Here is a 15,012-nt window from a genome sequence, read left to right as displayed (position 1 = left end):
TTGTGTGTAGGTAAGCAAAACTTCAAAAGCTCTGTCCCTGTTCTTTCTCTAGCATTTTGCATATTGTAATGTCTCAACTATTATCTCAAAGGAAAATCAGCAAGCTAACCCTTTCCTTGGCACGTTCAGATTGATTTCTAGTTGAGGATTTGGATTCTCTTTTGCTTAGGATAATATTTAGCAAACTGGACTATTGGTTAGCAATTAAGAAAAGTACTGAAAAAAGAAAATGGTGAGAGGTCAGTTTTCCTTGGGGTTCTTATTAGGAGGAAAGTGTCAAAAAGTAATGAGACAAATCCACTGGAGAGAACAGTTCTCTTAGGAAGATACTTAGCTAAGACCTTGGTTTCCATAATTGGCGTTAGTACTCAAAATTGGAAACATGGACATTGACATTGGAATGTTCTGGTCTCCAGCTGGTTGTACTTGGTCTGTGTTTATGCCTGCTCTATTGGTCCATTCACATTTAACAAAATAACCCATGCATTGAATTCTCAGGAGAAGCCAGAGTGGGAAAATTAGAAACTAACTGCCTGATCTTCTCTCTGTTATTCCACCTATAAGAAGTAAATAAAAGATCAAGTATTATTGTTATGCCTTTTCCATGTGTGTTTGTTAGCTTATACTTACTTTTGTGTGTTAGTGAAATATTCTGGCATGAAACCAGGGGTACATAATTTTTTTTTTAATGAAAAAGCAATTGGTTTATAGAACTCCATAGGTGAGTGTCTTCTAGGGGAAACTTCATATGTTTGTTTTTCATAGTTTTGTTTATCTTTGGATTTTCATTCTGATGATCTCTTTCTTACATGACTAACCTCAATGACATGTCTAACATGACTAGTCCCTCTTTATACACCATATTCCATGTAGCAGCAGGTGTGACTGCTAGGACTTCCTGCCTTCCTTCCCAGGTAGAATCTTGTGCCAAGAGATTGAAAATGAAGATTGCATTTTGGAAGGAAATTAGAGTTTCCTTGAATCCCTGCCTTATTGTTTTGTTCTCTTTATTCCTTGTCCTGTGCTTAGTCGCTCAGTTGTGTCCAATTCTTTACAACCCCATGGACTGTACCTTGCCAGGCTTCTCCATTCATGGGGATTCTCCAAGCAAGAATGCCGGAATGGGTTGCCATGCACTCCTCCAAGGGATCTTCCTGACCCAGGTCTCCCACATTGCAGGCAATTCTTTTACCGTCTGAGCCACCAGGGAAGCCCCTTTATTTAGCACAGTAATTATTAACCAGGAGTGTGGGGTTGCTGATGGGGCAGATAATATTAATATCTAGAAATAAGTTTTTAAAAATGTATTTCGAACATTTTCTTTTTAGAGATCAAAATAATGTGTTTCATATACCCAAACTACAGAAGATGTTATTAGAAAGGATCTATAATAGCCAATAATAGTGCTTCCTTCTGGGAGATGAAATGGGATAGAGGTGGAAGTTAAATGAAAGCTCCCATCATCAGTGATAGGAGTGTTGGGGGTGAAGAGGGGTGGGAGAATTTTATATTTACATTTATTTTTATTTACTTATAATTAATGAAATTAAGTGAAATTAAATTAAGGTTAAAGCTTGAGAGACATCCTAGCCTAAAAGATTCCAGCAACAGAGCCTTCTGCTTAAGTCTCTGGCACCAAACCATTTCCATGGTTTTGTATTGATATCTGGGAATTTGATTCAGAAGACTTTTAATGAGTATCTTTAAGACAGAATTCAATGAGCAATAGTGGGCTTATAAAGATGGAGAAGACTTAGTCACTATCTTGGAGGTCAGAGTTTGTACGAAAGACAAATCATTAACTGTCAGGCAAGTACAAATTCCAACAACAGAGAAATTCAAGAATTAGAGTTCTGCCTAGTGACTCATCTTAGGTTTCTACATTTAACCCATTCCATTTGTGATTTCAAGATTATAGTTTTAGAAAGAGACTCACAAACTTAGAAAATGAACATTCAGTTTCCCAAAGGGAAGGGATTGTTAGGGAATTTGGGAAGGTCATGTACACATTGATATATTCAAAAGGGATAACCAACAAAACCAACAAAGACCTACTGTGTAGTACATGGAACTCTGCTCAATGTTATGTGGCAGCCTGGATGGGAGAAGGGTTTGGGGGAGAATGGATACATGTATATGTATAGCTGAGTTTCTTCATTGTTCATCTGAAACTATCACAACATTGGTTTTTCTTTTTCTTTTTTTTTATCACAACGTTGTTAATCAGCTATATCCCAATACAAAATATAAAGTTTAGAGTTTGGAAAAAAAAAAAAGAGAAACAAAATAATGGTTTTCACTGGTTTCAAGTGACCTGAAAGATAAATCACAAGACTGTGTCTAATATGGATAATAACTTCCTGCTCAGATTGTAGTATCCTCAGATTGTTGTGAGGGGTAAATAGGTTTCTGATAAAAGGCCCCTAGCATGATTTTGAATCAATGTCCTCCCCCAGAAGGATACAGTGTGAGACCAGGTGACTCAGTTATGAACAGCCAGGCATTGGCCCAGCACTTCTACCTCACTAGTGGTACTGGGAATTCACACCTATCAAAGATGTCTGGATCTATTGTTCATTATATGGGATATAAAATAATTAATGTAAAATGTTGGTATTGGGAACTCCTGATGAGATTCTTATTGTAAGAAATGTGGGGGGGAAATGATTGCTTCACAATCTAAGTTTTATTTATTTATTTAATATAAATTTATTTATTTTAATTGGAGGCTAATTACTTTACAGCATTGTATTGGTTTTGCCATACATTGACATGAATCTGTCATGGGTGTACATGTGTTCCCCATCCTGAAACCCCCTCCCACCTCCTTCCCCGTACCATCCCTCTGGGTCATCCCAGTGCACCAGCCCTGAGCATCCTGTATCATGCATCGAACCTGGACTGGTAATTCATTTCACATATGATAATATACATGTTTCAGTGCCATTCCCCCAAACCATCCCACCCTCGCCCTCTCCCACAGAGTCCAAAAGACTGTTCTATACATCTGTGTCTCTTTTGCTGTCTTGCATACAGGGTTATCATTACCATCTTTCTAAATTCCATATATATGCATTAGTATACTGTATTGGTGTTTTTCTTTCTGGCTTACTTCACTCTGTATAATAGGCTCCAGTTTCATCCACCTCATTAGAACTGATTCAAATGTATTCTTTTTAATGGCTGAGTAATACTCCATTGTGTATATGTACCACAGCTTTCTTATCCATTCGTCTGCTGATGGACATCTAGGTTGCTTCCATGTCCTGGCTATTATAAACAGTGTTGTGATGAACATTGGGGTACACATGTCTCTTTCAATTCTGGTTTCCTCAGTGTGTATACCCAGAAGTGGGATTGCTGGGCTGTATGGCAGTTCTATTTGCAGTTTTTAAAGGAATCTCCACACTGTTATCCATAGTGGTTATACTAGTGTGCATTCCCACCAACAGTGTAAGAGGGTTCCCTTTTCTCCACACCCTCTCCAGCATTTATTGCTTGTAGACTTTTGGATAGCAGCCATTCTGACTGGCGTGAAATGGTACCTCACTGTGGTTTTGATTTGCATTTCTCTGATAATGAGTGATGTTGAGCATCTTTTCATGTGTTTGTTAGCCATCTGTTTGTCTTCTTTGGAGAAATATCTGTTTAGTTCTTTGACCCATTTTTTTGATTGGGTCATTTATTTTTCTGGAGTTGAGCTGCAGGAGTTGCTTGTATATTTTTGAGATTAATTCTTTGTCAGTTGCTTCATTTGCTGTTATTTTCTCCCATTCTGAAGGCTGTCTTTTCACCTTGCTTATAGTTTCCTTTGTTATGCAGAAGCTTTTAATTTTAATTAGGTCCTTTTTGTTTATTTTTGCTTTTATTTCCAATATTCTGGGAGGTGGGTCATAGAGGATCTTGCTGTGATTTATGTCGGAGAGTGTTTTGCCTATGTTCTCCTCTAGGAGTGTTATAGTTTCTGGTCTATCATTTAGATCTTTAATCCATTTTGAGTTTATTTTTGTGTATGGTGTTAGAAAGTGTTCTAGTTTCATTCCTTTACAAGTGGTTGACCAGTTTTCCAAGCACCACTTGTTAAAGAGATTGTCTTTTCTCCATTGTATATTCTTGCCTCCTTTGTCAAAGATAAGGTGTCCATAGGTACGTGGATTTATCTCTGGGCTTTCTATTTTGTTCCATTGATCTGTATTTCTGTCTTTGTGCCAGTACCACACTGTCTTGATGACTGTGGCTTTGTAGTAGAGCGTGAAGTAAGGCAGGTTGATTCCTCCAGTTCCATTCTTCTTTCTCAAGATTGCTTTGCTTCTTCAAGTTTTTTTTTGTATTTCCATATAAATTGTGAAATTATTTGTTCTAGCTCTGTGAAAAATACTGTTGGTAGCTTGATAGGGATTGCATTGAATCTATAGATTACTTTGGGTAGTATACTCATTTTCACTATATTGATTCTTCCGATCCATGAACATGGTGTATCTCTCCATCTATTAATGTCCTCTTTGATTTCTTTCACCAGTGTTTTATAGTTTTCTATATATAGGTCTTTAGTTTCTTTAGGTAGATATATTCCTAAGTATTTTATTCTTTTCGTTGCAATGGTGAATGGAATTGTTTCCTTAATTTCTCTTTCTATTTTCTCATTATTAGTGTATAGGAATGCAAGGGATTTCTGTGCATTGATTTTATATCCTGCAACTTTACTATATTCATTGATTAACTCTGTAATTTCCTGGTGGAGTCTTTAGGGTTTCCTATATGGCAGAAAGTGAAGAGGAACTAAAAAGCCTCTTGATGAAAGTGAAAGAGGAGACTGAAAAAGTTGGCTTAAAGCTCAACATTCAGAAAACTAAGATCATGGCATCTGGTCCCATCACTTATTGGCAAATAGTTGGGGAAATAGTGTAAACAGTGTCAGACTTTATTTTTGGGGGTTCCAAAATCACTGCAGATGGTGATTGCAGCCATGAAATTAAAAGACTCTTACTCCTTGGAAGGAAAGTTATGAGCAACCTAGATAGCATATTCAAAAGCAAAGACATTATTTTGCCAACAAAGGTCTATCTATTCAAGGCTTTGGTTTTTCCAGTAGTCATGTACAGATGTGAGAGTTGGACTGTGAAGAAAGCTGAGTGCCGAAGAATTGATGCTTTTCAACTGTGGTGTTGGAGAAGACTCTTGAGAGTCCCTTGGACTGCAAGGAGATCCAACCAGTGCATTCTAAAGGAGATCAGTCCTGGGTGTCCTTTGGAAGGACTGATGCTAAAGCTGAAACTCCAATACTTTGGCCACCTCATGCGAAGAGTTGACTCACCGGAAAAGACTCTGATGCTGGGTGGGATTGGGAGCAGGAGGAGAAGGGGACGACAGAGGATGAGAATGGCTGGATGGCATCACCGACTCAATGGATGTGAGTTTGAGTCAACTCCAGGAGTTGGTGATGAACAGGGAGGCCTGGCGTGCTGCAATTCATGGGGTCGCAAAGAGTTGGACATGACTGAGTGACTGAACTGAACTGAACTGATATAGAGGATCACATCATCTGCAAACAGTGAGAGTTTTACTTCTTCTTTTCCAATTTGGATTCCTTTTATTTCCTTTTCTGCTCTGATTGCTGTGGCCAAAACTTCCAAAACTATGTTGAATAGTAGTGGTGAGAGGAGGCACCCTTGTCTTGTTCCTGACTTTAGGGGAAATGCTTTCAATTTTTCACCATTAAGGATAATGTTTGCTGTGGGTTTGTCATGTATAGCTTTTATTATGTTGAGGTATGTTCCTTCTATTCCTGCTTTCTGGAGGGGTATTTTTTTTTTTTAATCATAAATGGATGTTGAATTTTGTCATAGGCTTTCTCTGCATCTATTGAGATGATCATATAGCTTTTATTTTTCAATTTGTTAATGTGGTGTATTACATTGATTGATTTGCAGATATTGAAGAATCCTTGCCCACTTGGTCATGATGTATGATCTTTTTAATGTGTTGGCTTCTGATTGCTAGAATTTTGTTAAGGATTTTTGCATCTATGTTCATCAGTGATATTGGCCTGTTGTTTTCTTTTTTTGTGGCATCTTTGTCAGGTTTTGGTATTAGGGTGATGGTGGCCTCATAGAATGAGTTTGGAAGTTTACCTTCCTCTGCAATTTTCTGGAAGAGTTTGAGTAGGATAGGTGTTAGCTCTTCTCTAAATTTTTGGTATGATTTAGCTGTTAAGCCCTCTGAACCTGGGCTTTTGTTTGCTGGAAGATTTCTGATTACAATTTCAATTTCCGTGCTTGTGATGGATCTGTTAAGATTTTCTACTTCTTCCTGGTTCAGTTTTGGAAAGTTGTACTTTTCTAAGAATTTGTCCATTTCTTCCACGTTGTCCATTTTATTGGCATATAATTGCTGACAGTAATTTCTTATGATCCTTTGTATTTCTGTGTTGTCTGTTGTGATCTCTCCATTTTCATTTCTAGTTTTATTGACTTGATTTTTCTCCCTTTGTTTCTTGATGAGTCTGGCTAATGGTTTGCCAATTTTATTTATCCTGTCAAAGAACCAGCTTTTGGCTTTGTTGATTTTTACTATGGTCTCTTTTGTTTCTTTTGCATTTATATCTGCCCTAATTTTTAATATTTATTTCCTTCTACTAACCCTGGGGTTCTTCATTTCTTCCTTTTCTAGTTGCTTTAGGTGTAGAGTTAAGTTATTTATTTGACTTTTTTCTTGTTTCTTGAGGGATGCCTGTATTGCTGTGAACCTTCCCTTTAGCACTGCTTTTACAGTGTCCCACAGGTTTTGGGTTGTTGTGTTTTCATTTTCATTCATTTCTATGCATATTTTGATTTCTTTTTTGATTTCTTCTGTGATTTGTTGGTTATTCAGCAGCGTGTTGTTCAGCCTCCATATGTTGGAATTTTTACTAGTTTTTCTCTTGTAATTTAGATCTAATCTTACTGCATTATGGTCAGAAAAGATGCTTGGAATGATTTCAAATTTTTTTTAATTTACCAAGGCTAGATTTATGGCCCAGGATGTGATCTATCCTGGAGAAGGTTCCATGTGCACTTGAGAAAAAGGTGAAATTCATTGTTTTGGGGTGAAATGTCCTATAGATATCAATTAGGTCTCACTGGTCTACTGTATCATTTAAAGTTTGTGTTTCCTTGTTAATTTTCTGTTTAGTTCATCTACCCATAGGTGTGAGTGGGGTATTAAAGTCTCCCACTATTATTGTGTTATTGTTAATTTCCCCTTTCATACTTGTTAGCATTTGTCTTACATATTGCGGTGCTCCTATGTTGGGTGCATATATATTTATAATTGGTATATCTTCTTGGATTGATCCTTTGATCATTATGTAGTGTCCTTCTTTGTCTCTTTTCACAGCCTTTGTTTTAAAGCCTATTTTATCTGATATGAGTATTACTACTCCTGCTTTCTTTTGGTCTCTATTTGCATGGAATATCTTTTTCCAGCCCTTCACTTTCAGTCTGTATGTGTCCCTTGTTTCGAGGAGGGTCTCTTGTAGACAACATATATAGGGGTCTTGTTTTTGTGTCCATTCAGCCAGTCTTTGTCTTTTGGTTGGGGAATTCAACCCATTTACATTTAAGGTAATTATTCATAAGTATGATCCCGTTGCCATTTACTTTATTGTTTGGGTTCGAGTTTATACACCCTTTCTGTGTTCCCTGTCTAGAGAAGATCCTTTAGCATTTGTTGAAGAGTTGGTTTGGTGGTGCTGAATTCTCTCAGCTTTTGCTTGTCTGTAATGCTTTTGATTTCTTCTTCATATTTGAATGAGATCCTTCTAGGTACAGTAATCTGGGCTGTAGGTTATTTTCTTTCATCACTTTAAGTATGTCCTGCCATTCCCTTCTGGCCTGAAGAGTTTCTACTGAAAGATCAGCTGTTATCCTTATGGGAATCCCCTTGTGTGTTATTTGTTGTCTTTCCCTTGCTGCTTTTAATATTTGTTCTTTGTGTTTGATCTTTGTTAATTTGATTAATATGTGTCTTGTGGTGTTTTGGCTTGGGTTTATCCTGTTTGGGACTCTCTGGGTTTCTTGGACTTGGGTGATTATTTCCTTCCCCATTTTAGGGAAGTTTTCAACTATTATCTCCTCAAGTATTTTCTCATGGTCTCTTTTTGTCTTCTTCTTCCAGGACTCCTCTGATTCGAATGTTGGGGTGTTTAACATTGTCCCAGAGGTCTCTGAGATTGTCCTCATTTCTTTTAATTCATTTTTCTTTTTTACTCTCTATTTCATTTATTTCTACCATTCTATCTTCTACCTCACTTATCCTATCTTCTGCCTCTGTTATTCTACTGTTGGTTCCCTCCAGAGTGTTTTTGATCTCATTTATTGCATTATTCATTATATATTTACTCTTTTTGATTTCTTCTAGGTCCTTGTTAAACCTTTCTTGCATCTTCTCAACCCTTGTCTCTAATCTATTTGTCTGTAACTCCATTTTGTTTTCAAGATTTTGGATCATTTTCACTATCATTATTTGGAATTCTTTATCAGGTAGATTCCCTATCTCTTCTTCTTTTGCTTGCTTTGGTGGGCATTTATTCTGTTCCTTTACCTGCTGGGTATTTCTCTGCCTCGTCATCTTGTTTATATTGCTGCGTTTGGGATGGCCTTTCAGTATTCTGGCAGTTTGTGGAGTTCTCTTTTTTGTGGAGTTTCCTCTTGGTGGGTGGGCTTGGATGGGTGGCTTGTCAAGGTTTCCTGGTTAGGGAAGCTTGTGTCAGTGTTCTGGTGGGTGGAGCTGGATATCTTCTTTCTGGAGTGCAATGAAGTGTCCAGTAATGAGCTATGAGATGTCAATGGGTTTGGAGTGACTTTGGGCAGCCTGTATATTGAAGCTCAGGGCTAGGTTCCTGTGTTGCTGGAGAATTTGTGTGGTATGTCTTGCTCTTGTTGGCCCTTGGGTGGTGCTTGGTTTCAGTGTAGGTATGGAGGCGTTTGATGAGCTCCTATTGATTAATGTTCCCTGGAGTCAGGAGTTCTCTGGTGTTCTCAGGATTTGGACTTAACCCTCCTGCCTCTGGTTTTCAGTCTTATTCTTACAATAGCCTCAAGACTTCTCCATCTGTCACTTCCAAGGTGGTTCCCTCTGATTTAGCTTCTTCTGTTTGCTGGTCTCTTCAGTGTTTAATTTCCGCCCTGACACAAGGGGGCGGTGGTAGACACTTTTTTAGGCTCACTTGTTCAGTCGTGCTGTGGGGAGGGAGGGATGCTGCAAACAAATAACACTGGTATGTGTGGGGAGTGCTCTTCCAGTCTCGGCCACACTGGGTCTGCCCCCACTCACGGTGTCTATGCTTTCCCTGTCTACACTGCTTAGGCTCTAGGTTGCTCTGCCGGGAACTGTCTGAGGCTGGCCCTGGGTTGTATGCACTTCCCAGGTCTAAGCTGCTCAGGTTCAGGAACTCGGGTAGTCCTCAAAGGCGCAGACGTGGTTGGGCCTGAGTTTTGTGCCCTTCCCAGGTCCGAGCAGCTCAGGTGAACAGGTGTTTGGCGAGTGCGGTTGCTGCGACTTATTGCCTCTCCTGTCCCTGCCGCTCGGTTTTCTGGGTGTACAACTGGTGCACCTTCTCAGGTGAATGTCGACTGTCCAGAATCCCAAGAAGTCTTGATTAGCAACGAAGACTGCTTGCAGTTTGGTAAATGATGCCTCTCTGGGGCCGCAATTGCCCCCTTCTGGCTCTGGCTGCCCTTGCCTGCCTGTCTCCAGTGGGGGATGGGCCGGTCCGCAGCCGGCTAGCTCTGCTCAGTCCTTTGTTCTGTGAGCGGGCCTGACAGTGTCTTAGGTTAGGGCTTTTCCCGGATTAGCTATCCCACAGTCTGGTTTGCTATCTCAAGTTAGTTCCCTCAGATTGCCCTTGGGGCATTCAGGCCCAGTCCTTACTCTAAGCAATGCAGCCCGCGCCTCCCTGCCCAGCCCCCACTTGCTAGTGGCGGATGCGGGCATCTGCGCTGCTTCTCTGCTGGAGAAGAGCAGTAACTTCTCTGGAGTTACTGTTGGGCACATAATCTGTGGGTTTTAATTATTTATCTATTTTTCCTCCTGGTTATGTTGCCCTTTGCGGTTCCAAGGCTCGCCACAGACTCACCAGTGAGAGTGTTTCCTGGTGTTTGGAAACTTCTCTCTTTTTTAAGACTCCCTTCCCAGGACGGATCTCCGTCCCTACCTTTTTTGTCTCTCTTTTTATCACTTATATTTTTTCCTACCTCCTTTTGAAGACAATGGGCTGTGTTTCTGGGTGCTTGATGTCCTCTGCTGGCATTCAGAAGTTGTTTTGTGGAATTTACTCAGCGTTCAAATGTTCTTTTGATGAATTTATGGGGCAGAAAGTGGTCTCCACGTCCTATTCCTCCGCCACCTTAGGACCGCCTCTGGACCGCCTCCTGCTTCACAGTCTAAGTTTTAGTTTGGTTTGGGGACAACAATGTTTTATTTAAAACTTTTTTTGTTAATATTTTCTCCCCTCCTTTTATTTATAGGGAACATGCTCAGTCACTTTCAATGGGCACCAAGAAAAAGGTCTTGGTTCTTGGATCTGGTTACGTTTCTGAGCCTGTATTGGAATACCTGTTGAGAGATGACAGTATTGAAATAACAGTAGGTAAATAAGCCCCGATTTTTAAAGAAGAAGAAGTAAAACTGATTTCAAAACATGTTACTCTGTGAATTTTAAATCACAGTCTTGTTTCTAAACTTCAAAAAATTATTTTTGGAGGTGTTAAAGTGTGTTTTACTCTCTGATTATTGAAAGGAAATCTAAAGCTTGGACTTTTTAATTCTTGAAACAGGTTCTGACATGAAGAATCAAATTGAACAATTAGGCAAGAAATATAATATTAATCCTGTTAGCCTGCACGTTGGTAAACAAGAAGAGAAGTTGAGCTCCTTGGTGGCAACACAGGATCTTGTCATCAGGTTAGTATGTAGCAAGAAATGATTGACATATGTTTCGTTGTTATTTTTTAGTTTCTCTCCTCTTCTGTCTTCTCCTTTCCCCTTCTCCCCCTATCCTTCCTTCCTGTCTCTTCTCCTTTTCTCTTCTCTCAGTAAACTTTTAAATTGAAGTGTGCATCTGGGAAAGTGCATAAATCAGAGCTAGGTAGCTTAATAAATTTTCACAAAGTGAACACATCATGTAACCATCACTCACATCAGAAACAGAATATAATAGCAGCCAAGAAGCTCTCCTTGTGCCTCTATTTATTACTAGTCCCATCCTTCAAGGGTAAGCACTGTCCTGGCTTCTAACATAGAGATGCATTTCTGCTACTTTTCATTCTGTACCATCAAAATCTTTCAGTGTGCCCCCTTTTGTGGCTGCCTTCTTTCATTCAGTATTGTGACTGTGAGAGTCCTCTGTGGTGTTGTCTGTAACTGTAGTTTATTCTCTTTGCTGTGTAATGTTCCATTATGTGAATATACTATAATTATCCATTTGACTAGTGATGGATGTTTAGGTTGTTCCCAGAATTTGGCTATTATGAATTGTGCTGCTATGAACACTTTAGTCCTTGTCTTTTGGTTACCATATATATGCATTTCTGTTGGATATTTACCTAGAAGTGGAATTGCTGGGTCATGAGGCACTCATGAGTCATATTTTGGTGGCTATTTTAACCTTTGGACTTACAAAGCTTAAATTAGAGTGAGTAGATTCTTTAGCCCTGTGACCATTTTTAGCCTTAACGGAGAAACAGACCTTGAAATATATAATTTATTACTATCTAATACAAATACAGATCTAACTTCTAGATATAGGGCTACGGATATTAGATACTTCATTTTGAAATTACCAAAGTGATGAGAATAAGCTGTTTATTCCTAGAATATATTTTTTTCCTAGAAGACAGAAGGAACTTAAGCTGCTCTTTCATAATTATATCACTTTCATAGTTCCAACTCAAATGATATCTTTGGGAGAAGTTCTATGATGTCCTCCTTAAAAAAGATAGGGGGGCTTAGAAAACAGACACAATGAAAGGTAATTCTAAGTGGAACTTTCACATTATGTCTTCATATAGGATCACTCTGAACACTCAAAAACATTATTCAATTTATAAAAATTTAATGTGCATTAATTATTTTTCAGTAAAAATTTATTAATAACCAATAGAACTTGTCTTTCAGGATATGATTATGAAAGCAAGCCCTTATTCAAAATGGAATATTGTAGCCTACTGATAAAGAGAATTTGTTTTGCCACACATAGGTACCTAAATATAAAATTGTTGTTTGATTAAAAAAAGAAAAGATAATAAAACACATTTTGAACAAAATTGAAAGCAAAATATGACAAAATCCTGAACACAGACAATAAGCTAATAGGTATAAATTTTAAAATTCATTGAACTTGTGACCTTTAATAAGATTTAACATTAGCAAAATCTGTTTTATATTTAATTTTTCTTAGTTGATTGAGTTTCTATGCTGAATAGTGGAAATGCTGTTAAACATTGCTATCCTGTAGTGTTTCTTAAATACCTTTTTATTTTTTAATTTGGAGAAGGAATGTTTCAATGTAAAATGTTAGGGGCTATCAAAGTAAAATGTATGGAGAATGTTTCACAAGATTTTGTAATAATATGTCAAATTCTCATGGTTGTATTTTGCAATTTTAGTTTTTAATGAGCTAATGAAAAGTCATAATTGAGTTTGATATATTACTTTGAGAATTAGATTTATATTTTGTCTATGTTTGCACAAGTGGTGGCATTTCCAACTATTTGGATTGAGTTATGTGCTGGTTAATAGATGCTCTCTTACATACATAACGAATTATGAATTCTAATCCCTTTGTCTTATATAGGCACCACCAGTCAAAATCCTATCATTCTAGTTCTCAGCATGTTATTAGATTAGTGCTGATAATGCCAAAACTTTTCTTAGATCTTGATAAAATTTTGATCAGGCAAGTTTTCATTGTGAAGAATGTGACCAAAAAAAAAAAAATCTTCACTTAACCTTTAAGATGATGCCATGGAACATTTTCCGTTAATACTTTTCCAACAGAGTTTTGCAGATATTTGGTACATTGGCTTTTGAAGGGCTACTATATCAGTAACAATTATTTTTGATTAAAAAAGCTGAAATACAGAGATAAAGAGTTTTCATATTGTCACTGGCAAGATATGTACATAATTCTGTTCTGCATGGTAATAAATCTAAGTAACAGTACTCTGTTCTGTTAACCTGAGGAGAGATAAGTGCCTGAGAGGTGATTTTATTGTCTGATTTTATGTGAAATACAGAAAATCTGAAATAAACAGGATGAATGTAACAAGAACAGCAATACACTATAATAATGTTTATAAGTTTGTATTTATATTTTCATTATACTGTGTAGATAGCTTTACCAAATAGGTAATAAGCTAGTAGAACTTATTGTTATGTGACTGATAGGATGCTTATTAGTCCTTGGATAGAATATGAATGGAGAAGGCAATGGCACCCCACTCCAGTACTCTTGCCTGGAAAATCCCATGGACGGAGGAGCCTGGGAGGCTGCAGTCCATGGGGTGGCTAAGAGTCGGACATGACTGAGCAACTTCACTTTCACTTTTCACTTTCCTGCATTGGAGAAGGAAATGGCAACCCACTCCAGTGTTCTTGCCTGGAGAATCCCAGGGACGGCGGAGCCTGGTGAGCTGCCGTCTATGGGGTCGCACAGAGTCGGACACGACTGAAGTGACTTAACAGCAGCAGCAGCAGAATATGAATATACTAATATATATCAATATTTGTGGAAAGTCATTTTTTTGTGATTGTGTAGTCCCAGCACCAAAGTAAAATATCTGAGCGAGATGCTTAGAAAACTTAAAGTTGAGTTTTGAGTACAGTTTCAGTTTTTGCTCACCATATAGATTTTTAGGGCTTCTTAGGTGGTAAAGAACCCACCTGCCAATGCAGGAGACATAAGAGATGTGGGTGTCATCCCTGGGTGTGGAAGATCCCCTGGAGGAGGGCATGGCAACCCACTCCAGCATTCTTTTTTTTTTTTTTTTTTTTAATTTATCTATTTTTTAAATTGAAGGATAATTGCTTTACAGAATTTTGTTGATTTCTGCCAAACATCATACTCCAGCATTCTTGCCTGGAGAGTCCTATGGACAAAGGAGCCTGGTGGGCTACAGTCCATAGCGTTGAAAGGAGTCAGACACGACTGAAGCAACGTAGCACGCGTGCATAAACTTTTAGCTGTTTTGATAGCTTTTACAACAATTAATACCCTTAAAACTCATTTCCTCCTCTGGCCTTGCTTGCTGCTGCTGCTGATGCTAAGACACTTCAGTCGTGTCTGACTCTGTGCGACCCCATAGACAGAAGCCCGCCGGGCTCTGTGGTCCCTGGGATTCTCCAGGCAAGAACACTGGAGTGGGTTGCCATTTCCTTCTCCAATGCATGAAAGTGAAAAGTGAAAGTGAAGTTGCTCAGTCGTGTCCGACTCTTAGTGACCCCATGGACTGCAGCCTCCCAGGCTCCTCCGTCCATGGGATTTTCCAGGCAAGAGGACCGGAGTGGGTTGCCATCGCCTTCTCCTCTGGCTTTGCCTAGACTCTCCTTTTTAATGTAGCATATATGCAGAGTACATCATGAGAAACACTGGACTGGAAGAAACACAAGCTGGAATCAAGATTGCTGGGAGAAATATCAATAACCTCAGATATGCAGATGACACCACCCTTATGGCAGAAAGTGAAGAGGAACTCAAAAGCCTCTTGATGAAAATGAAAGTGGAGAGTGAAAAAGTTGGCTTAAAGCTCAACATTCAGAAAACTAAGATCATGGCATCCGGTCCCATCACTTCATGGGAAATAGATGGGGAAACAGTGGAAACAGTGTCAGACTTTATTTTTCTGGGCTCCAAAATCACTGCAGATGGTGACTGCAGCCATGAAATTAAAAGATGCTTACTCCTTGGAAGGAAAGTTATGACCAACCTAGATAGCATATTCAAAAGCAGAGACATTACTTTGCCAACAAAGGTTC

General features: G+C 38.6%; 1 protein-coding gene across 3 annotated transcripts in view; it reads left to right on the top strand.

The window, feature by feature from the left end:
* The window catches only part of AASS (aminoadipate-semialdehyde synthase), an 81,980-nt gene that overhangs the window by 36,478 nt on the left and 30,490 nt on the right, over positions 1 to 15,012 (top strand). For all 3 annotated transcript variants that reach the window (XM_019958996.2, XM_019958997.2, XM_019958995.2), the window contains 2 exons: positions 10,506 to 10,627; positions 10,815 to 10,941. In XM_019958996.2, coding sequence (XP_019814555.2) covers positions 10,506 to 10,627; positions 10,815 to 10,941 — 249 coding nt within the window. The remainder of the gene's footprint in view (positions 1 to 10,505; positions 10,628 to 10,814; positions 10,942 to 15,012) is intronic.

Source organism: Bos indicus, chromosome 4 (assembly GCF_029378745.1).
Source record: "Bos indicus isolate NIAB-ARS_2022 breed Sahiwal x Tharparkar chromosome 4, NIAB-ARS_B.indTharparkar_mat_pri_1.0, whole genome shotgun sequence".
Classification (NCBI taxonomy): domain Eukaryota; kingdom Metazoa; phylum Chordata; class Mammalia; order Artiodactyla; family Bovidae; genus Bos; species Bos indicus.
Note: the sequence above shows the minus strand (reverse complement) of the source record. Positions and strands in the feature narration are given on the sequence as shown.